The 23,107-nt window shown below is 36.5% G+C and overlaps 3 protein-coding genes across 6 annotated transcripts; 2 read left to right on the top strand and 1 right to left on the bottom strand.

Moving 5' to 3' along the window:
• Positions 1-1,590: 1,590 nt before the first annotated feature.
• LOC126600128 (uncharacterized) lies at positions 1,591-6,534 on the bottom strand. Of its 2 annotated transcripts, XM_050266670.1 has the most exons (4): positions 6,204-6,534; positions 3,198-3,740; positions 2,274-2,533; positions 1,591-1,958 (listed from the first exon to the last, which is right to left on the bottom strand). In XM_050266670.1, exons 1-3 carry the CDS (start codon positions 6,471-6,473, stop codon positions 2,315-2,317), a joined length of 1,032 nt encoding a protein of 343 aa, XP_050122627.1. In that variant the 5' UTR covers positions 6,474-6,534; the 3' UTR covers positions 1,591-1,958; positions 2,274-2,314. The 2 variants fall into 2 exon arrangements, with proteins under 2 accessions (XP_050122627.1, XP_050122626.1); XM_050266669.1 differs by lacking the exon at positions 1,591-1,958 and having other exon boundaries at positions 2,056-2,533.
• Positions 6,535-10,432: 3,898 nt separating this feature from the next.
• On the top strand, positions 10,433-18,753 carry LOC126600125 (probable ADP-ribosylation factor GTPase-activating protein AGD14). Of its 3 annotated transcripts, none has more exons than XM_050266664.1 (13): positions 10,433-10,793; positions 10,899-10,960; positions 13,397-13,484; positions 13,563-13,624; positions 13,699-13,795; positions 14,385-14,831; positions 15,304-15,984; positions 16,194-16,322; positions 16,396-16,512; positions 16,606-16,692; positions 17,342-17,474; positions 17,682-17,727; positions 18,471-18,753. In XM_050266664.1, exons 1-13 carry the CDS (start codon positions 10,698-10,700, stop codon positions 18,523-18,525), a joined length of 2,100 nt encoding a protein of 699 aa, XP_050122621.1. In that variant the 5' UTR covers positions 10,433-10,697; the 3' UTR covers positions 18,526-18,753. The 3 variants fall into 3 exon arrangements, with proteins under 3 accessions (XP_050122621.1, XP_050122622.1, XP_050122623.1); XM_050266666.1 differs by lacking the exon at positions 10,433-10,793 and adding an exon at positions 12,143-12,305; XM_050266665.1 differs by lacking the exon at positions 17,682-17,727.
• A 948-nt stretch (positions 18,754-19,701) lies between these two features.
• LOC126600126 (transcription factor MYB60-like) lies at positions 19,702-21,372 on the top strand. Its single transcript, XM_050266667.1, has 3 exons — positions 19,702-19,922; positions 20,144-20,273; positions 20,490-21,372. The coding sequence occupies exons 1-3, from the start codon at positions 19,790-19,792 to the stop codon at positions 21,202-21,204; spliced, it is 978 nt and encodes a 325-aa protein (XP_050122624.1). The 5' UTR covers positions 19,702-19,789; the 3' UTR covers positions 21,205-21,372.
• The last annotated feature ends 1,735 nt before the right edge of the window (positions 21,373-23,107 follow it).

Genomic DNA, 23,107 nt, shown 5'->3' with positions numbered 1-23,107 from the left:
TACATTAAGAATATAAAAAATAATATTTAATAAACAACTGATTGAATCACATTATTGCTAGTCCATTGTGAAACTAAGCCCACCACTTCTTCCCTTAGTGTAGATAATATCGTTTGTTCAAAAAGAAAAATTAATCATTTTACAACTAATTTAATCACATTATTATGGACATGCGAAAGACATTTTTTAGAATTGACATTATACGCCTCTTAAGATGTTTTAAACATATTTAAAAATAGAGAAAATAATATTTAATGGGCAACTGATTGAATCACATTATTGCTAGCCTATTGTGAGGTACTAATTATAAAATATAAAAAAAATTAAAAATTGTACAAAAAATTTTAATTATTAAAAAAACACTATTAAAATGACGAAAATACTCCTGACACATTTGATGTATTATTTTGGACTGTTTTTTAAGTTTTTTGTTTAAGGGGCATTTATATCCACTTATTTTTTGTGAAGCGTGTGACTCTAAAAGGAGTTGTTGGCTTTATATATAAAGATTCTAATCAACATCAACATCGATGTTTGTCCTTCATCCTCCCCTCCTTCTGTTACGCTTTGTGACTTTTCTCGCATGTGTGATTGTGGAGGCTATAATTGTTAGTGGATTGCTTTTGCGCAATACTCTCAATCTAACTTTTGGTTTGGGTGTTTTTTATTCCAATTTGGGGTGATATGTTTCTTCGCGGAGGTAGCGGCGGTGGTGACTGGTGTTTTGCTGCTAGAGATTAGGGCTTTCTTATTGTTTTTCTTTTGTTGCTTGTGAGCCTAAATTTGTGTAGACATCCCTTTGTGTCTTGGATTGTAGCTCTACTTTTTGGGCATGTCTTCTATTTTATGTATTGCTATGTTTGTGTAGGGTTCTGTGTTTTGTTTAGGCTTAGGCCTATTTAGCAAATTGTACTTCTTCTTTCATTAATGAAGTTTTGTTTTCGACCAAAAAAAAAAAAAAAAAAACTTCGATGTTTGTTTCCAACTTAATCATTAGTGCAATTTAGTATGCGTTCAGTTTACAAAAGGTTCAATACACTTAGCAGCAAAACCAATTAACGTAAATTGTATTTAATTAAAAATGATGTGAAACTTTACATTCTTCAACATATTATGTTCTTAAATTAGTGATGAAGTCATTGTCATAGAAGAAATTCTATCTTCAAAATCTAGTAAAAAACCATGACCCACCAGTCACCTAGGTCCTACCTGGCCACAATGAAGGGTCAGGTTTTAGTCATTTAGCTCAATCATAGGTACTTGAGAATTTCACATTTAATTTATGTTTTTTTTAGCTTAATGATTATTGAGATTGGCATATCTCCTCACTTTATCCTTGAGAATTAAAATCGATAGAACTGGCCCCTAGTTTGTCCACTATCAATCATTTTGATCTTTCCATGAAATATCTCCGTTAAATAAGATTCATTTTTTTACCAAACAAAGGAAATGCTCTTAATGCACTTAACAAATCATGATGAGATGCGATTTTCACACTTATGTTTACTTATGAACTTCTAATTAAATAAATTAGAATGACAAAATAAAACATGGGATACAAAAGAAAAAGTTAGGATTGGAAGAAGAGCGTCGATAGAAAATGTTTCTGCTACAAGAAACATGTTAGAAATGTTTAATTAAAAGTCCAAGTGTTTCATGAAAAAGTACTTGGATGTGCTTTATGGAAAAGCACCTAGCAAATGTTTCCTCAGAACTCGGTTAGCGTTTTTAGCTATTCTAGGAGCAATTCCAAGCAGAATATTACCCAACATTTATTGCAAAACAACCATAACAAAAGAAGATAACTAAACCCTAAACCCTACCGTAGACCACTAGGAAAACCCAAAACAAACATAAATTCTTACCGGAAAGCTTGTAACCCAAGATGAACTCCATTGCCGAGAAACTTTGCCGTGGCAAAGTTCGTCCGAATTTTAGCTCACTTTGACATCGATAAGCTGTTAAAACATGTTGAAGTCCATGAGGTTAATACATTTCAAGACTGCATAAACTTGAAGTAGTACAAAATGTAACTGATCACCAAAAAGAAACAGATACTCCAACTGATGATTTGATAATGTGGTAGGCACTAAACATTCAAGGACATCCAAATCACTGCACAAAAGTTATCGTGCGCTTGCTTTATCTGATTGTTCGCTCAAAAGCAGTATCGTTCTCTCAGTAGAAAAGAAAATTGGCAGTAATATGCCACCAGAAACAGCCACACCCACCAAAAATTACTACCCTACTGATTGAAGTATAATTGAAGTTACCATTTCTGTTGCAAAACTGAACTAGACTCAATATGTGGTCTTTAAGCTGACTCGATTCCCTTCTCGGTGGTTTCACTTGCATCCTGTTCCTCAGATGGAGGTACTTCCTGCTCTACCTTGGCAGGCCCTGGACCAGCCGATACCTTTACCATTGACGGCCGCAAAAGCCTGTCACCGAGCTTAAACCCCTTGCGAAATTCATCAATTATAATACCTTCTTCGTATTCTGAAGAGTCCTCACGCATGATTGCTTCATGCAACTGTTCAAGAAAATTGCAAGTTTCAAGGTTAGAAATTGCATAAATTCTTTTTGTCTTAATACATTTAAAGACTGCATACTGAGTGTGACGTCAAACAATCACAAGATGTAACAATTCAATGACTTTGATGTTACGTGTTCATCCTACTAATGCAAAATAGGTCACATGTAGTTTTCACTCTCATGGACTCACCAAATTGGCTCGATTCAATCATGATTTGGTCTGACTTAAAACCATATCCAGGTCTTCATCAAACCTGAACAAAATCGACTAACTACTTGATAATAATCATCAAATAACTGATTGAATTTCGAGCCAACTTGGTTTCTTGCCTGCATAAAGCCAACCATAAGACACACACAAGTCATTTTGTCAACTAACAAAACAGCACAATTCCACACATGAACTTATTGATCACCAAGACATAGTGTTCGTCAGGAAATCATATGCCTCACTGTAATTGGTGCGTCCAGTAAAAGGATTAAACGTGAATTTATGGTTATGAGAATGCAATTCTATTGTCTTTCTCTTCAACAACTACTTATAACTAAAGTGGATTCTTTATTATAGCATGAGAAAATAAAGGAAAATGTCCAACACTGAATGTTTTCCTATGCTAATAAGTCTTTCACCTATGTATAACCATGAAGTTTGAATGACTTACCAATGGATCAAAGGGTTTTCCAACCGTCTCAACAGGGACAACACCAAGGGAGTTTAAAATCTCTCCAAACTGTTTATAAATGCTCTGGTAGCTATTGTTGATCTTCTCCTCTCCCTCTGCCTCCACCTTAATCTGGCTTTTTGCCCTCTCAAAATTATCCACTACAGGCAACAAACTCTCCACAACTTCCCCTTGAGCATTTGTTACGAGAGAAATGCGTTCCCTTTCTGTCCTTTTCCGGAAATTGTCAAAATCTGCACTTATTCTCAGAATCCGAACCTTTTCTGCTGACAGTTCTTCAGACAAAGAAGCCACTTTCATTTCAAGTCCTATTTTTTCATCTTCAAAAGATTTTAGGAAAGATTCTATTTCAGCAACTTTTGATTCATCATTACTGGCTAAAGCTTCTTTGTATAGTTGGAGTGAAGCTGTGATGGCTGAAACAGATTTTTCCTCAGTATCTCCTTCACCATCATCAGTTGTACCACTTTCTTCACCGTCACTTGTACTATCTTCCACAGGAATTACACCATCTGAAGAGTCCTGTTCCATAAAACTATTAGAAAAAGAAAGAACAGTAGGGAACTGCAAGCAAATATAGAAAACCAAATGCCTTGAGAAGCGTGGAAAATAGAGACTTCATAATTATACAAGAATCGTAGTACTGGTACGTGATGCACATATAATCTTTCGTCTTTTACACTCTGCCAAAAGTAAGTAATCTGCCAGAAACCTCAGGATGAAAGCTTCGTTTTTAAGAGATATACAAATATACAAATACTTATACATATACATATATAGAATATTCTTGGTAACACGACTCACTATGCATTGAGAATCACAGCCCTCATCATCATCCTAGTATCATGTGGATGTCATGCTATACGCCCAAGAATAAAGGTCGTACCCAGTGCCCAAGAATACATGAAAAAATTAATAGTGAGAAAAAAAAAAAAAAATAAGCTCACGAGTATAAGGCCATGTTTGTACACATGATTGGATTGGAATAGATAAGGCACTATTTTGAAGGTATGTTGAAAGAAGAAATGAAAACATTGTGACCAACTTGGAGGTAGGAGAAGGATTACTCGTGAAGAAAAGTTATCCATTCCAATCCTCCCCAAAAAGGGAGGATGAGATGGGAGAAGTTTTCTTCATATCTAATCCTCTCTAATTTCCTCACAATCAAAATCATTCTAATCTACCTTCAATATGCCTTGAATTTAGAGAAATTATCCCTTCCAATCCAATCCTTTCAACCAAACGAGCCCTAAGAGTCCAAGATGATTGTGCAATCTTACAAACTGATTTAAAACATGAAAACCATCACTTAAAAGAGAATCCATGTGAACTGCGGATTGAAGTAAGAAAGCATCAGTCAATGCTCAATCTTTTTCTAATAAACAAGCACAAACAGCTGAAGGATACACAGTGAATCATCAAACTGAACTCAATGAGTTTTAAAGAAAGTAGAATCTAGGAGATGGAAACCGAACTTAGAGTGACAGGCCCTAAAAATTTGAGTATTAACGGTTCTAGGATTGACTTTGTGCTTGAATGATAACTAATACTTTTTCCATTGGACAAAAAAAGTGATACTTTTCCATCTATACACTGTTATAAAAATCCCCACCTAGGGCTGCTTAGGCACCAGGCGGCTGGTCACTGCTCCGATTAATCTCTAAACATTTGAAAATTAAGAAAGGGTGCCTAGACATGCTTAGGCACCCATCTAGGCACCTAGACCCACATAGGAACCTATTTAGGTCGTGACTCTCACTTGGACAAAAAATAGATAACTTTTATTTTGTATTTTATTTTTTTCAATAAATGGTAAGAGACTTGTTGAATACTTATGAACACTCGGTATATTTTGATTCCCCATGTTTTCAATATGTCCTAATACTTTCTAGTCTATATGTCATTTTATTTTTCAATTTACGTATATCAATACAATTATGTATTTTCAAGTATAAACACACTTTTTTTTTGTCAAATGAACATACATATTCATATGATATATAATATGTTTACTTAAATCAGCCTAGTCTACCTAGGCCTTGCCTAGCCGCCTAGGCACTAGGCCCTAGTTCGCCATCAAACTAGCGCCTAGCATCTTTTAGAACTTTGGTTCTATATATTTCTATATGTTTCTTGTCAGACAAAATCCGGGTCCAAAATAGCCTTGTTACACATGGAATGCCTTGAGCTATGTCTTTGTTGTCACACAATCCTTTTTTTACAACAATAACAACAAAACCTTATCCCACTAAGTGGGGACGCCTATATGAATCCTAGAAAGCCACTGAGCTCGATTTTGCGTCAAGTCTTCTGTTAGCTCCAAGTACTCTTAGGTGCCGCAGCAACCAATACCAAAAAGCACCATACTTTCCAGCTAAAAGGATGACAAGAAGACATGATAACACTCTCCCCGAAATTTTACACAAATACACCAATGTGGACACAAAAGGGATCCCAGCCTCCGCTTTTGGAGTAAATCAAGTGGAGAGGTAAGGGAAATGGGTTAGGATTAGTAAGGTCAAGGGTTCGATTCCCTTCCGTTACAAATATCAGAAATCCTAGTATAATTTGTTCAAGTACATTAAGAAATAAGCTAAGCCTTCTACTTTCTTCACTTGTTCACAAAACATGAGAAATGATTTTAACACATCGTCTTTCTTCCTCGCTTCACTCTCTTTTGATTTATTCAATCCAAAGGTCAGAAACGAACATCATATGCAATGAAGTAAAACGGTGCACAGGGAAGGGGCTCGGGGAAGAAGATGGGTGGTTTTTTTATTTTTTTAAATAGGTAATAAATTTTTATTTTTTTCACGTAGCATAAATTTGGCAGGCAAATGTTACAACCATATCAGCTTTTAACGGATCAATAAATAAAACATTTAACGAATGTATGATATTAAAATAAAATAATCCTTAAGATATGAAAGTGAAATATTTTTAAGATATTGTAAGGAATTGAAATCGATAATAAGTAAACAATACCTCGACTTCTTCGCCCTCCTGAACCTCCTTCTCCACCGTCTCAGCTGTCTCGGTCTCACCTTGTGAAGCCAAAGGCGCGAACTTGACGAACCGGAGAGACGGCAAGTGAGAGAACCGGAGGGAGCTTACAGTGAGATAAGGCGTGCTGTTGCCGCTTGTTTGATTTAGCCGAAATGAAACGGGCGAACGTTTTCTAGAGTTGGGCGAGGCGGCGGAGGGCGGCGGTGCAATTGGCGCCGAGAATGGTGAAGTTCGGAAGACGTTGGCCATTGGAGAGGTTGCGAGAGGGGCGAGGGATAAGGGGTGGCGATATTGAGTGTGGGTGAAGGGTAATGAAAAAGTTCGAGATCGATTTCTAACCGTCCGATGTGGTTTTTGGACGGCTGATCCTACACTTTGTTTTTTGGGTTGATGAAGTTTCTTTTTCTTTTTTTTTTCTTTGAGAAACATTTCTCTATTTTTTCTCCTTTTATTTTATTATTTTGCATAGTTTTGTTTTTATAAATTTTAATTGATAATTCATAAAGAGAATTATTATTGGCATTCTAAATTTCTTATTTTACACTCCAAACTTTATATATTTAGATAAAAAAACATACAGGAATGTAAAATGAGATTTTTAAAATGTCAATAACAATTCACTGTAAATTCACATCTTAATATAGGTAAGTACATATTTTAAAAATACTTAATTTTTTTTAAACTTATACATGTAGATACATATTTTTCATGTTTAACACTATTGAGTAAAAATTGTACACAATATGTAAATAAATAATTCACCCTATTTTTGTTGTTCAACAAACGCGTTTTTTAGACTAATTCTTTTTCTATAATACACATAAAGTTATGCCTTTTATGCTTACAATTAATAAAAAAATAAAAGAAAGTTGTAAAAATATCTTTTTGACAAAGTTGCTGAATAATACATGACATACCCTGACCTAAATCGAGGCATGATGGCCGTTACGTGAGGATGACATAGCCATGGGTGCAGTGCGGAAGTGATAGCAACATGAAAATGTGGGTAAATAAAAAAAAAAACAAACTAACTACTTTACACTAGGTAAGTATATAAGTACGAGTGCAGGTGTTTAAAGTATAAATTCACATACTCAGAACACAAGTAACCTAAATGCAGTCCAACAGACTAAATATTAATTATACAGAATATGAAAGAAATAAAGTTCCTACATTATTTGAAGTCTGTCAGAACCGCCGTAGAATTATCGCAAGCCACCAACACAAACTTCTACCTAGAACTTGGAGGGGCGCAAAACAGAAAACATGAGTGAACAAAAACAAAGCTTTTCAAAACCATTTCTCTTTCCAAAAGTAATAACCCTTCACCGTAAAACCTGTATAATTTCTCAGAAAATAGTAATACATATGTATTTATAGAAATCAAGTTCAAGAGTAATGAAAACCAAGTATATACCATGTCAAGTATCTCAGCAATGAAATAAGTAAATCAGGTGGAATAAATCAATGTAAAATGATATGTCAGCCGGAGTCACCTAACGTGACATGTACGGCTGAACCTATAGCTCATCTACCAAATCCTGCACATGAGTCATAACCACCTATTGTGGTATGTACGACATGCTGGGTGGGTGTACATAGGTATGTTCAAATGCTACGATCACGTGAAGGTTGTGCGAAGTATCGCAAGTCACCTACGAGTCGAAACCACCTAATGTGGTATGTACGACAAGCTCACACCTGCCTTGGATCCAAGGTGAGCATGCAATGCGGGAGGTGAACGATCACGTGAAGGCTAGACCCTGGCCTCGGGTGGAGCACTAACACCGGGGTGCAGGATAATGAGCACTAAATGTATCTCAACATAACCATACACACTACAATCATTATTATCAATATGTACTCACCTGAAGCTTACATGTGTGTCCGCAGCATCATGCAATAATATGCATATCTATACTAATGCATATACTAAAGTGTAATGCAATTGACATGACATTTAAAAAAGTAAATCTATTTAAAACAATTTTTGGGAATAATGTAAAGCATATATATAGAAAACCCACTGGTATGTGGCAGAGTCGTAACCCAAGAGTATCGCCTAGTTGCGCACATCCTCCGGAAACGTCTCACCTATATGTGAAACAACTATTTTAACATTAATTTTAAGCACATAACCAAAACTGTGTAATAACTTCTCATACGTTGTTCAATTGGGATGTTTGAATATACCATTGTGGCCTACTCAACACCACAAGCATCCCCATATTTTTAGAATAATTTTCTAACGTCCCACACACCCTTATGCGCCGGCCACATGTAGGCACGTGCCTGATACACTAACGGAATCCCTAACAGCGTTAGGGAATATTCTATTAAATAGTAGCATATACCGTTAACTTTACTTGACGCCGTCAGTATATTCCATCAAAGTTGATGAAATATGCTCATTTCTTCTCCGGTGCTTCGCGGATATTCGTCGCCGCCCGCCGTCTATATCGCCGATTTCTAGAAAAACTTCAAACTTCAGTATCTCACTCATTTTTCAACCAAAAGTCACGAATTCTATATGGATTTGAAGGTCTCAGAGAGTAGAACACAAGCTTACCTATTTGAAGTCCAAAATCTAATAGAAACTAGCCGGAAAAATCCTTGGAAAAACCAACTAAACTTGGAAACCCACAGTCGAGCTTATTCTGACGTCCAACCTTAACCAAAACTAGTCTTAACCACTAGGGGAGTCACGTGAATACCTTTTTAAGTCTCAAAACCAAGTGAAACTTTGACGATCACGTTGGGGAAACAGGGCACCCCGCCAGAAAACCTAAGTTCTTGAGTTCCCGTGAACTGTTCTTCGTTCCAAAGGTATCACTAGGATTGTGAGACCACGAGGAACACGATGATGTGAAGTTCGTGTTCGATCTGTGAAGTTTGAGGGTGGTTGGGTGTGGTGAGCTACGGGTTGTACAGACGGAAAGAGTGTTCGAGAAAGAAGGAAAGTGTGAGAGAGGTTTGACACGTGTATGTGTGTGTAATTGGTCACAGGTTGGCCAATTTAAAATTGCCTCAAGCCCTAATTGGGTTGCATTGTTTAGGGCTCAAACAATTGAGTCCAACTAAGAAAACCAACTCAAATTCCCTTATTCCTTCATAACATTTCCACTACGAACCTGATTCGATCTTAACTTGAGTCGACGGTCTCGTGACGTCAGTACAATTTAATCATGTCATCGGGAAAAATAATTTAAACTATATACGTACATCCACGTCACTAAGCCAACGAGGGCGTAATCGTCATTTTATATACATTCGGGGAGAAAATATATTTTTATTCGAAACAGGTCGCCACAATACACATATATAATATTTTTTTGATAATTAGAAAAAAAAAAGGCCGAGTTTTAAAAAATATCTTTTTAATAAAGTTGCTGAATAATACACCTACGCATTTTTCAAGCACAATACACGTTGCATATTCTTGTATTTACCAAATGGTGATGTGAATACTTACCATGGATGCGGAGATAAATGTTTTTACTTATTTGGCTATATAACTTACTTATATAGAAATGTATTGAACAACAAAAGTAAGAATTTGGCCTAACAAAAAAAAAAAGGTAGAAGTAAAATTAAATCATGAATTGACATTCGACCGTTAGGGTAACTTTTCAAAAGTTAGCTAGGCAACCATCAAATTTGAAACAAAATAGGTCACATGTGACCAAAAAAAAAAAAAAAAAAAGCAATGCAAGTTGTAGAAGATATTTACTATGATGCGTTTTATTTCTCAAGTATAACTGGAGATTAAGGCCGTTCATATTAAAAAAAGTTTTTAACTCTGTCCCTGAAAAATCATCTTATTCACCATTCGATCTTCAATGATGAAATCGTATTAACATGCAACATGTTTATATTTGGTTGGCTACTAAAACTACTCTAGTGTTGCTATATGAAAATACAACCGTGATGGAAAACTTCTCACTATTACTAGGCGGATCAATTATTTTTCTTAAAATTATTATTACTAATGTGCATACAACGAGTAGAAAGAGAAAACAAGTGTGCGAAAATAAAAACGACATTGCTTGAAGTTTTTTTAATTGAATACACCTTTATGAGCTGCGTGCGTTTTGTTTGAACCTTGATCGTTTATTTACTTAGATATTAATTAATTAATTAATTATTAATCTTTTACAAATGCCAATAAAAATAAAAATAAATTAAAATTTATAAAGAAAAGGCGGCGAGCGCTTGCTGTCCGGTCCTCGAAAGGAGCGGATTCAGATTCCAGAGTTCCGTTCCCCTCTCTCCCAAATTCAAAAAACCCCAACCGAACCAACCCTAAAGCCTTTTCCTTCCTTCCTTCCTTGTTCCTTCTAGAGAGAGAAAGAGAGGGAGGAGAGAGGGAGGAGAGAGAGAAGAGGGAGGAGTGCATTTCCGAATCCACCCTCCGATTCCGTTCTTTGTTTTCTTCTGCTTCTTCTGGTTCTAGGGTTTGATTTTGTTTCAGAAATGGGAAGCAGAAAAGAGGAAGAGCGAAACGAGAAGATCATTCGGGGACTCATGAAGCTCCCTCCTAATCGGCGATGCATCAACTGTAATGGCGTGGTACTCCTCCCCTCTCTCTAGTTTTCTCGATTTATTTTTCGGGTTGTTATTTTGTTTTTCGCAGCTGGAGGATTTTATTTAATGTATTTTGGTTTGTACATGCAGGGTCCTCAATACGTCTGCACAAATTTTTGTACTTTCGTTTGCATGACTTGCAGTGGCATACAGTGAGTTTTTTCAAAATCGTTTGATCCAATTTCTTGTTTTTAGGGCATAATCTTTGCCTCGTACTGAATGTATTCGTTCTGCTAATTTTGCGTATTGAGATTGCACGCCGGAGTTAGTTTTTTTTTTTTTTGTAAAAATGGAAAACCGAAAACCTTCCTAATCTGCTATTTTTGACTGAGGGTTTTCTGTTTGGTCAATTGTATCTAAAGTTTGCAACATCTTTACTATGCTATAATTATTAGTTAGAAATTTGAGGATGTCGAAGAACTCTGCTTGCTGCCATCGTGCAACAATGCCACTAAAATGGATATCGAAGATTGAGGTAAAATATGGAATGTTTATATGATTCTAAATGTGTACAAGTTTAGTTGACTACAAAAGTTTCAATTTTTAGACCCATACACTGATATTGTAAGGGAAATTATTGCAAGATAGGATTTTCGATTTTTATAAATCACGAATGATCTGGTCAACTGTTCAATGTTTTTAACATGTTTTGGTTACCACCATGCTTGTTGTTTGACGCTGATTTATAAACTTTGTTATCTGCCTCTGCAATTATAGAGCAAGTTTCACAATGTTGCATATGGGAGAGGTTTTGAGGAAAAAACAAGAAAGTTTTAGGCTACTTAACTATGACTCTTGGAAGTTTAGCTTATTCTAAAAGGTCGTACCCAGTGCACAAGGCTCCCGCTTTACGCAGGGTCTGGGAGAGGTGAATGTCGGCTAGCCTTACCCCCATTTATGGAGAGGCTGCTCCCAAGTCTCGAACCCAAGACCTACCGCTTATGGGCGAAGGCACTTGCCATCGCACCAAGTGCGACCTCTTGAAGTTTAGCTTATTCTACAAGTATAAAAAAATTCAACTGTGGGGACATGATTTAAAGTGTTAAATAAGACAGACATCCCTTATACCAACTTAATACTTGTCCATATATACTGTTATTAACAAGATCACTTTAGAAACTTTTTGGCATCAAGTTGCATTCCTTATATAACGTCCACAAAATAAACCCGATCGATGTGATTTAAACAACTATCTCTCTCCCCTCTTTTATTGCTGAACATACACGAGATTGTTCTCTTAGGAATGTATTGAAATTAACAGAATGACTGATGGTTTATGCTCACAACAAAAATACAATTGATTGTTTCTGAAGTGGGCCAATTTCTTTTTTTAGGGTTACCTTAACTATAGGAGATGCATGATACTCATGCAAGTGCAGAAGCTGTCCGTCTGCCTCCATAATAAATACTTTGGGCTTGGGAATGTGCTGGATTGTTGAGTTCCCTCTTGGGCCATTCACCAAGTGCTGTTGTGCTGTCTAAATGCTCTCTAATAAGGTTGATGGACCAACTAAACAAGTGCCAAGGATTTTGTACTTAGGTGCAAGTCAGGCTTTGAATGGATTGGTGTGAAACGTACCACTACCCACATCAAATTTAGTTAATTTTTTTTTAAGCTCTTACCTAGCCAAAACGTCGCAAACTTCAAATAGCCTTTTTAGTATTTAAGAGTAAACTAGGTTTCTTAGGTTGAATTCTTTTGGTTAGTTGTGTAGAATGTGTTATAGGTTCTAAACCATCCGATATCATAACTGAGTAGGGCTTTTTCAATTTATCAGTGTATTTCAGGCTTCAGCTTTGGATGAAGTGAAGATTTCCTCTTCATTTCACTCTTTCGGTTGTAAGCTTCTTTTGAAGATGAATGTATTGAAAGTCCTTTGAAAGATAGATCAACTATAAATTACCTAAGGTGGTACTCTTTTATTTTTAAATGATTAGGGGGTAAGCACAAGATGACAGTAGATGAGGGTTGATTCTTACATTAGGATGGTATCGCACATGCTTTTTGTTCTCTTAGTTAATTTTCCTTTTCTTATGTATCAATACTTTAGATCGAGCTTTTGAAATGGAAATATATTTCTGTATGCTCGGATAATTAATTCTTGGAGTTTGGCACTTATCTTTACCTTCCAACTTTCAGTACCATTCATGGTAAAATGAATCTCCAAACGTTGAGCACATTAACATCTAACGTTCTGTTCGGATGCAGGATTTAGGCTAAATTAGTTGGAAATACACTACAAAGCATTTAGATAAAGGGATTGAAAATGCAATACATGAGCATTAAAAAGCCACTAAACAAAGGATTTTCAAATTACTCCTTCAAAGTAGTCATTTATAAATCCCTCTCAGTGCATTGCATCTAGTCATTTGAAATCCATCTATATGTTTTGTAGCACATCTCTTATTTATGTAGCCTAAGCTCATCATCCAAACACAACATAAATGTAGTTTCCTTCAAGTAAACACCGTGTCTCTTCACATATTTTAACGTGCGGTCTTTTCCTGTTTGGTATGTTGTACATATGCTCTATCCACCTTTCCTTTCTTTCCCCTAATAGAATTATACATATTATTTTGTGATATAGTCGGGAATTTACTCATCGTGTGAAGTCAGTATCCATGTCCAAGTTTACTTCACAAGAAGTTGAAGCACTTCAAAATGGTGGTAACCAGGTACATGCTGAATTCTCATTTTCTTTGGAAGAAAATGTTTGCTTGTTTTTATTCTAAAGGGTCGTTCACTCTTACCAGCGTGCAAGGGAAATTTATTTGAAGGATTGGGACCTTCAAAGGCAACGATTGCCAGATAGCAGGTAATAGAATTGCTACAATGTTCAGCATGCACATTTTTGGGGTGTACACTTATGTCATGTTTTTCTTCTTGCAGTAAGGCTGATAAAATCCGTGAGTTCATAAGAAGTGTATATGTAGATAAGAAATATGCTGGAGGAAGGACCTCTGAAAAGCCTCCAAGAGATATGCAGGTAATAGTATGGATTAAAATATTGATATGGGCAGATATATTGGTAGTTTGGATTTGCAAAAATATCAGTGGTAACATTGATATTTCTGAAAAAAGTAATAGATTTTTGTTAACATAAAATTGTGTATCCGTGCTAAATTGAGGTACATAAGTGAGAGAGTGAAAAGGCAAAAGGAGTGCCAATGATAGTATTTACTATATACTACTATGCAAGGCTTTACATTATTAATGTGGGTTCTCTCACAATTGATATATATTATATTGTTATGATAAGATTTCACTTAAGGAAATATTTATTTGTAATAATGCGGTAAAATTGACTCTAATTGAAAAGAGTTTTCATAACTGTCCAGTTCATTTGTTTCGTGGGGCATATACAGCGACTTGCTCCAGCTCGTATTTGGTTCTATTGAAGAAATTACAAAACAACTAATTGGTTTTTCTCTTTAAGATTCAGAGACATCATGCACACCATCAAAAGAATGGAATGAATAGGCTGTAACTGTATACACCAATAATCTCCTTATGTTACACCATGACTTATTTTTTTCTGCAAAGGTTATGGGCCTAATCCGTGCTATTCCTTGCAGACCTATAGAATCCATGAAGATGAGACAAGACGTGCTAGTTCTTATCATTCCTATTCTCAAAGCCCACCTTATGACTATCAGTATGAAGATCGACGGTATGGAAAACAAGCTGCTGCACTTACTAGGAAGCCTGGTTCTGACCGAGGTCGATATGAAGGAAAGATGTCAAGTTTTGTCTACAGTGCTGGCCGTTTAAGTGAGCAAATGTACGAAGACAGGTTTGCGAATGAGGGCTCTCGTTCAAGAGGTTCAGATTTCTCTGTGTCAAGTGGAGGTGATTTGTCTAGATCTGGAGTACAGTCTCCTAATTTTCCGAAGGACACTGGATCCAGCAGCCCCACTTTCGTGCCTTCATGGGATAATCTAAATGAAGTAAGACACCAATCAAAGGATACATTTCCAGAGGCAAATGTCAAGAGAGATGCAGCAGGGATATCCTGTCCGCAGGTCTTTTTCTTGTAGACTTGCTTTTAGCATTCAAAATGATTAGCTGTATCCAAGGTTCCTTTTAAAATTACAGCTGTGTACCTTTTAATATTCTTGTAGGGCGGATATATATATATATTTCTGTAGCATTGATCTATATCCAGCTAAAATAAATTTAACTGTCTTTGGGGCTTAAAGGGGAAAATTTAAGATCAGATACATGTAGTCAATGATTTGGGTCATGTTTTCTTCAGATAGGCATTTTTTTATCGCTCAATTAGTTAAGTGTTGGTGTTGGTAAGTTGAGCTTGTACTGAATGGAGTTATTTCCTCATTTTATTAGTGCTATGTTAATTGGTGTGTGTACCTTAATTCTCTGCTTTTCTCTGTATATATATGTGCACTATCCTATCTGGTTAGCATCATTTCTATTTGATAATCATATTATTCTGCCCTTAGTTTTTCCATCACCTGACATTTGTTGCTTGTTCAGAGAACTGCATCCTCAGGAAATTTTGTCTCGTTGGATAGCTATTCCATGTCGCTCAAGTCATTTAATTCAGGCGGTTTGACAAATGCTGTTGAACCTGAACAAGCTACTGTAATCTTCCCGGATAAATCAACTTCTTTTACAGGATCATCTCAGTTTGGAACTAGTGACAATTTGGACCTTTTCAAGGCCTCAGTTAAACCAGAAGTCTCGTCTGCAGCTAGTTCCATTGATTTGTTCCAGTTACCAGCAGCATCTTCTTTGTCTCCATCCATAGATTTGTTTCAACCGTCTATATCATCTTCCAATTCATGTATAAATATAGACCAGCCTCAAGTTTTCCAACCTTCCTTGGAGTTATTTGCTGATTTTCCTCAGCAGCAGTCAACTCCAACCTTGGATAAACAAGTAGCCGAGGCTGCCCCTAAAAGTGAAGGATGGGCAACATTTGATGCACCTCAACCCTCAGCTTCTATTCCATCCACCAAAAATATTACCCTTGCCAATGTAGCTTCCAATGGTGGAGGTTCTGTTGGAAATTTTGATGCATTCTCGTCATCAAACACAGGCATGCAATGGCCATCCTTTCAGTACTCTAGTAGTCATGGACCTTTTTCAGATGTTTCTAGTCCATGGAGCGATAGTTTGCACAATGTCACAGATCCCAATACTAGAGGCACTCAGGTAAGCATCATTATGATAAACTACACCTGCACCAATTACTTATTTGGATCTTCTGGATAATGGTTTTTAAAAGATCATGATGGCTTTCTATGTACTTCGCACCCCCTTGAGTTTTTTTATTTTTATTTTTAATTTCTTTATTATAATGAATATAAAGTTTACTTAAGATAGTGGCATGCCTTAATATGAAATATGTTGTTTTTGAGTAGTCATGGAATGCTTTCGAAGATTCTATTGGCCATCATCCATTGGAGGTCACTAAGAAGGGCAGTGAACCAGGAGTAACAGACAAGCTTTCGTCAGCTGGTGACCATGATTTTGGATTCAAAATTTCTGAGGTTTCTGCATCAACCTTGTATTTCTCTCAAATTATTTATTTTCTTCCTCTGATTGTATGGAATTTGCTTGCAGGGATCTGGTAAAGATGGGATTCGGGGAGCTGTTTCCCAATGTGAACCCCGTGATCCTGGTCTGCTCGTACATGCTGTGATGGGGCAATCATATACTCCACAAGTGCTTCCTCAAATGGTTTTTACTCTTCAATTTCCTTCAGCATCTTTCCTGTGGTTTTCAATGTGCTTAGTTGTATACTAATCTCTTATGTTCCACCCGAAATTACAGGGAGAAATTAAGTCCTATGCCACCAACCAGAAATCAAATAACCCATTTGATCTTCCTTATGATACAGATCTGGATCAGAACAGTATGGTATGTTTTTGTTAGTTGTATCAGGGATTGCCTCTTTTTCCTTTGTTCTTTTGGTGAAATTGTGTTTCTATTATAGTGCATTGTTCACTATTTCTATCAGCTTTATGTGAGTGTTTGTGTGTTTGCGTGAGAATTTTGAATGTGGAAGCTGATTAAGGGCATGGGTGGAGTTATGATATTATTTGTTTACCATGACTGTCAACTGTCAAGGATAACCATAGCATGATGCTTGGTTGATAGCGGAAATGAATTGTACTTCCTGTAAAAGTTGTGAATTGATAACTAAAGTCAAATAGTTGATATCAGAACTGTACTTTCTGTGAAAGATGAGTTCTATTAGTGTAATAAACGCTGCAATCTACGTATGCCTCTAAGATCCATGCTGAAAATTAAGCTGAATAAGACACTTGTTGCATTTTTCATTCTCCCCGTAATGTAATTTAAATCTCATGGGAAAGTGACAATGGAAGTGGTGTGATTGATAAACTGTAATGAGTTGGTACTAATCAGTGTCTACCATATCATTCTTAGACTGTATCATGTTTCAATTAAATTAAAGAAGGTTTGGAATGGCGTTTTCCAGCAACTACCATATATGTATACAATTCTTAGATTTCTCGGTTCTAATTTTGTCTGTGTTGTTTTTCAGTTTTTGGACATGAACTCCTTACAAGCCTCTCTCCCAAATGCTCATTTGCAATCCTCTTTCTTTGATGCACCTCAGTCATGGTTTCCGCAAAATCCAGTGTCTGGGATGCCGTATATTCCAGCTGCAGCAGAAGGTAAGCTTTTCAGTGCCAGCAAAATGCTACATTCATTTCTTTTTTTTGTTTTGTTCCTGCAACTATTGCCAACCAGGGTTGCATATTTTTTAATCCAATGGCTGTTGGACGCATCAATTGGTTGCCAGAGAAAATTGCAGGACCATTGAATTATTTGGTCATAACAATCTTATATTTTTCATTCAATTCGATTTTGATTTGATGTAGGTGGTTTGACATATATTCCAGGGCATGCACTTAGTTCTCAGATTCCGTAAGTTTATGTTCTACTTCTTATTTTTTAGCCTCTTCATTATCTTTTAAGACAAAGGTCTAAAATTGCAGACCCATTATATTTCTCATAGATTTGTGTGGTTACCAACTTCATATGGTAGAGGATCACCAATCCATCACCAAAACCGGATAATAACCAGGTTGACATCTTAAAGGAAAATGGGTAATAACTAGGCGAGGAAGGATGGATGATGTTGATGAAAGTGGGCCTCTAACATGAGAGAAACTTAGTGTGGGGTCATTGTGGAGTCGAGTGGGACCAAACTACAAGGGGTCCCGTGCTTTTGTGAGGGGTGCCTTATGGGCTATGGATGACGTCGTTGGGGTGTCCCTACCAAAGTTTTTCCCCTCTTACAGAGGTATCTAATTGAGTCGAGAAGGAATGCCCAAACGAAAATCATTTCTGATTCATGAATTTACATATGACCAATTCTGACAGCTTAAGGAACATGTTCGAACAGGGTAAGTTTTACTTACAGCACCACCTGATGTAATTGAGTCAGATTGTGTACGATGTATATGATGGACACAATATTCTGTCTCTAGTCACTGCTTAGAGTTGGAGATTGCCTTTCCACTTTACCTGATAAGTTGAATATCCAGAACTACAATACGACGATGCTTGATAGAGTTTAGAAACTCAACTTGGCTGGCGTTGGAAGAGAGATTGATGCTCGACGTTGTTGCTGTCATGGATTAATGTGAAGTTGCTTATTTTTGCAGGAATGTCCCAACACAGGAACCTGTCGCGTCCATCGGAGGAAATCCTTTTGCATAGGAATACGGGGAGGCCAGAATAGTCTGTGGAATCATTCAGTTGGTAGTGTAACTTCTATATTGAATTTGTACGCCGTCGTTTTAATCAATAGGACAGATTGTTCTCGTGGTATTTATTTGAGGAAATAAACGTTTGCCATGAATATTTTTCAGCCTGTTTGATATGCTTCTTCAAATTCCACTGTGTGTGTATTGACGGGTACAATTTGTATATATTTTTCTTTCTGTATTTCTTCTACACGTTCATGTGTGCGTTTATTTCTTTCACAAGTCCAATATTAGGGTCCCATTTTCTCCTTCACATGTTTCGTTTAATTATGTTCGTTGTTTTTGTTTAATTTATTCTCTGATCACCAAAAGTAAAGGGCTGGAGGACAAGTCCAAGGCAACACGGAATGCAGCATCTTTTTTTTACTTTTTTTTGGGAAAAATTCGTAAAATTGAAAAGCATGAACCCACACGTCATTTAGTATAAAATTGAAAAGCATAAACCCATAAGTTATTTAATATTATAGTCTAGTGAAATTTTTATTCATTTATAAGTAAGAAGTCTGAGATTTAATTTTAGTGAAATTTTTATTCATTTATAAGTAACAAGTCTCAGATTCAATTTTAGCTAAAAACAAATTTGATCGAGCTTTGAACAAAAGAAAAACTGTAATCACTGTCTTGAAATTTGTCACGGCACGTATATATAAAGGGTACTTTAACGAAAAGCTCCCGGTACTGTTTACTTTAACGAAAAATCATATTTTTACACTAAAAAGTCAATTCTTGTACTATTCATTTTATCCTTTATTTTGTTCTTATCATTAAAACTCAAAGTTTTCAAGTCATTTTCATTAGTTTTCCTATATATAAATCCTTTGAACTAACGCACCACCAGTTGAAGAGAGTTCATTTTTAGCCACACGATCTATTATGGACGGCCAGATCGGGTGACTGGATGGATCCGGAGAGGACCCGAATCCTTGATCGACTTCCCCTTCTGACTTTGGTTCCTACTGATAGGCTGTATTAAAGTTGTTAAATAACAAAGGGCAGATTACTCAGCACGGTAGATGATCAATTCATACACATATAGACATACATGCATGCATGCATACATTCATGCATATAAATATATATACATGCATGCATACATATACATATATTATATATATATATGCTCATAACATAAGAGTACTATTTGAAATGTTTGGGTTTGTATTTTAGGTCCTTGGGAGAGGGCAGAGATATAGAGAGAGAGAGAGAGAGAGAGAGAGATGGTAAGGCCTCCTTGCTGTGAGAAGGTTGGAATCAAGAAGGGTCCATGGACTCCAGAGGAGGACATCATCCTTGTTTCTTACATCCAAGAGCATGGTCCTGGAAATTGGAGATCAGTTCCCACCAACACTGGTAATTTTATCATAAAATTCAGCATGTCTTTTCACTCGAGGTCTTGAGTTCGATTTCTCTCTTCCCTATTTTAGCTTGTGTCAGAAAAAAGTTTTAAGCTATTACCATGCGAATTAGTTACTATTATATTATGTGTTATGATTTTATCTTATTTAATTTCTTTGTGAATTGATGTTTTGTACATTTATTCAAATTTTTCTTGAATTTTTGGGTGCAAAAAGGGTTGATGAGGTGCAGCAAAAGTTGCAGACTCAGATGGACTAACTACCTCAGACCAGGAATCAAGCGCGGTAACTTCACACCTCACGAAGAAGGGATGATCATTCACTTGCAAGCTTTATTGGGTAACAAGTAATTCATCTTCAAACTTCTTTGTTCATTACTTTTTTTTTTCTATCGACGATTGTCAACAATACAACACTAATTGTTATTAGCGAGAATCAAATGTTGTCGGAAAATGCATTCTGCTATCGAAAAAGGTTATGTGTGTGTGTTTTTATTCTTATAGGTGTGTATTAATTGGTGAGTTTAATTATATGAATAATTAATACTGGTTTGATCGAGCAGATGGGCAGCAATAGCTTCCTACCTGCCACAGAGAACCGATAACGACATAAAGAACTACTGGAACACTCACTTGAAGAAGAAGCTGAAGAACTTTCAATCAGCTCTTGATCCTCACACGACGTCAGATGATCTGTTTAACGTAAATGTATCAAGGAGGAGTTTGAGTGAAGGGAGCTTAGATAATATGCCAAGCCATGCCTCCTCAATTATTCTGAGGAACAACCAATCCTCCTCCACATACGCCTCAAGCACCGAGAACATTTCGCGGCTCCTAGAAGGTTGGATGAGATCCTCCCCAACTCCAAAGACCTCCAGCCTCAAACACCATGCTGCATGTGACAATGATCAAGGAAAACCTAGCGGTATTAGCACAGGAAATCTAGCATCTAACGAGGAGTTTGAATCGATTCTGTCGTATGAGAACTTGAACAATGTTGCTTCGTGGGACAGGTCTACTTGTGATTCATCTACTTATTCTAACAACAAGGTGTCACAACTTAGTATTAAAGTTCCAAACAATGGGGAAATCATTCATGATCGCCATCTTCTGCGCGACGAGGATCAGAAGAGTAAGCAAATTCTTCGATGTGAAAGCAGTAGTACTAACTGTAACAATCCTCCATTGACGTTTCTTGAGAAGTGGCTGTTGGACGAAAGTGCTGGACATGTAGAAGATGATCAGATGATGGAATTGTCTCCAATGTCCTTGGTTTGAGTTTCATTAGCTAGCTAGCTATGCCTGAAGAGGTTAAGCTAGCTGCTGAAACATAACCCTAGTAGGAAAAAACTACAACAAATGAAGGGTCTTAATTTGTTAATTGTAACTTTTATTTCTTTTCTTTGTGAATGGATGAAATATTTCAAGAAAGTTGATCATCATTTATCTTTGGTGTGTGAAAGTTTTATTGTTCAAATGACAAGGGTCTTAATGCTGAGTTGGTTCGATTGCCAGTGACCTGGTTGAATGCAGTCTAACAATAACAAAATTGAGTTCCAAACCCTACATTTAAAATGGAAAATAAATTGACTTAAAACATTTCATTTATTGGGTGGCCCTTGATGCTAGCAGGACGCAAGAGCTAATTGGCCCAAGTAAAGTTTATGTGCAATTAATGTTGAGTAAATATATTGAAATGTAGGTAGGTACATTGACTGTTATTCAAGTTTATAGGTAATTGCTCCATGGTAATTAACTACTCGTATACTTCAAATAATAAGTAGAGAGATAATTGCTTGTTTGAAAGTGTTTTTAAAATAATTGAAAGGGCTTTTAGAGAAAATTGTTTTTGGGTTTCGATAGCACTTCAAGTTCTTTTATAGGATTCACTTGCATTTTGATTAAGGATTGGTTTCAAAAATATTTTCACCAAATTCGCTTTTAGCTATTTTAAAAGCACTTTCAAACGAGAAGTTTTTAATTATTCTTTTTTAGAAAAACTAACGAAAAATCTAAAAAAAAACTTTAGTTTTAATGAAAATGACAAATAAAGGTGTAGTAAATAGTATCAGGAAAAGGTAAAAATGTGTTTTTCGTTAAAAATGAACAGTATCATGAATGTTTCGTTAAAACTTTCTTCTTTTTTCTTACGTGTATTTAGTTATGTTAATTAATCATATGCTCTTTTTTTTTTGGGAACAGAATTAATCATATACTTGAACAAAAATGGAAACAATTATCCAAAAATCGGGGACAGTGGGATTTGCGTGACGAAAGTCTCGTGCATGCTAAAGAGGTAATTGGTTGCCTCAAAAGTCCCTCCTTTTTGGGGAAAATGATGTGAGCAAATTACACGTGAGCTTATTTACCTTTCGGTGTGAGAAGCAAGCAAAAGCTGTGATATCTCATCTCTCATTGCAGCCTTCAAACCCTACCTACGAATCAAAGAGGATAGGTCAAGGAGATGTTCGAGACGAAACCTGAGTGCATCGTTCTTACGCTCGTTGGTAAAGTTAGGAACCAGTGAATTTGCGGGTAAGATGCTGCCACTTTGACAACTGCCTCCTTTCTTGCTAGGTATATTTTGGCAGCACTCGACAAGTTGCGTTGTGAGCACAGTTGAATATCAGAGTGCGCAATGAACGAGACTAACAAAAACCCTAGAGACTACATTGTGAATGAATTATTTCTAATGAATAACAAAGCAACCTATTTATAATAAACTTGTTTGTACCATACTTGACCAATCCCGAAACTACCGAGCACCGGCCAACGCTATACTGTCAAGGACCCAGAAGAGTTCCCCTCCGACCAGGAGGCCAATCACTACTCGACACGTGTCAAGATTAGAAGCCAATCAGAGCGCAACACGTGTCGACATCAAGAACCAATCATAACATGACACATGTCAATGTGACAAAGCTACAAGTTTTTCTATAAATAGGGGTCATTCCCCCACAATATGGCCTAATGCCATTTTGTGTTAAATCATTCACAAGAACTCACTAAATTGAGAGCTTGATCCTTTGTACTTGTGTAAGCCCTTCACTACTAATAAGAACTCCTCTACTCCGTGGACGTAGCCAATCTGGGTGAACCACGTACATCCTGTGTTTGCTTCTCTGTCTCTATTTATTTACGTACTTATCCTCACTAGTGACCGAAGCAACCAAGCGAAGGT

The sequence above is a fragment of the Malus sylvestris genome, chromosome 14, assembly GCF_916048215.2.
Source record: "Malus sylvestris chromosome 14, drMalSylv7.2, whole genome shotgun sequence".
In the NCBI taxonomy this organism is placed as follows: Eukaryota; Viridiplantae; Streptophyta; class Magnoliopsida; order Rosales; family Rosaceae; genus Malus; species Malus sylvestris.
Note: the sequence above shows the minus strand (reverse complement) of the source record. Positions and strands in the feature narration are given on the sequence as shown.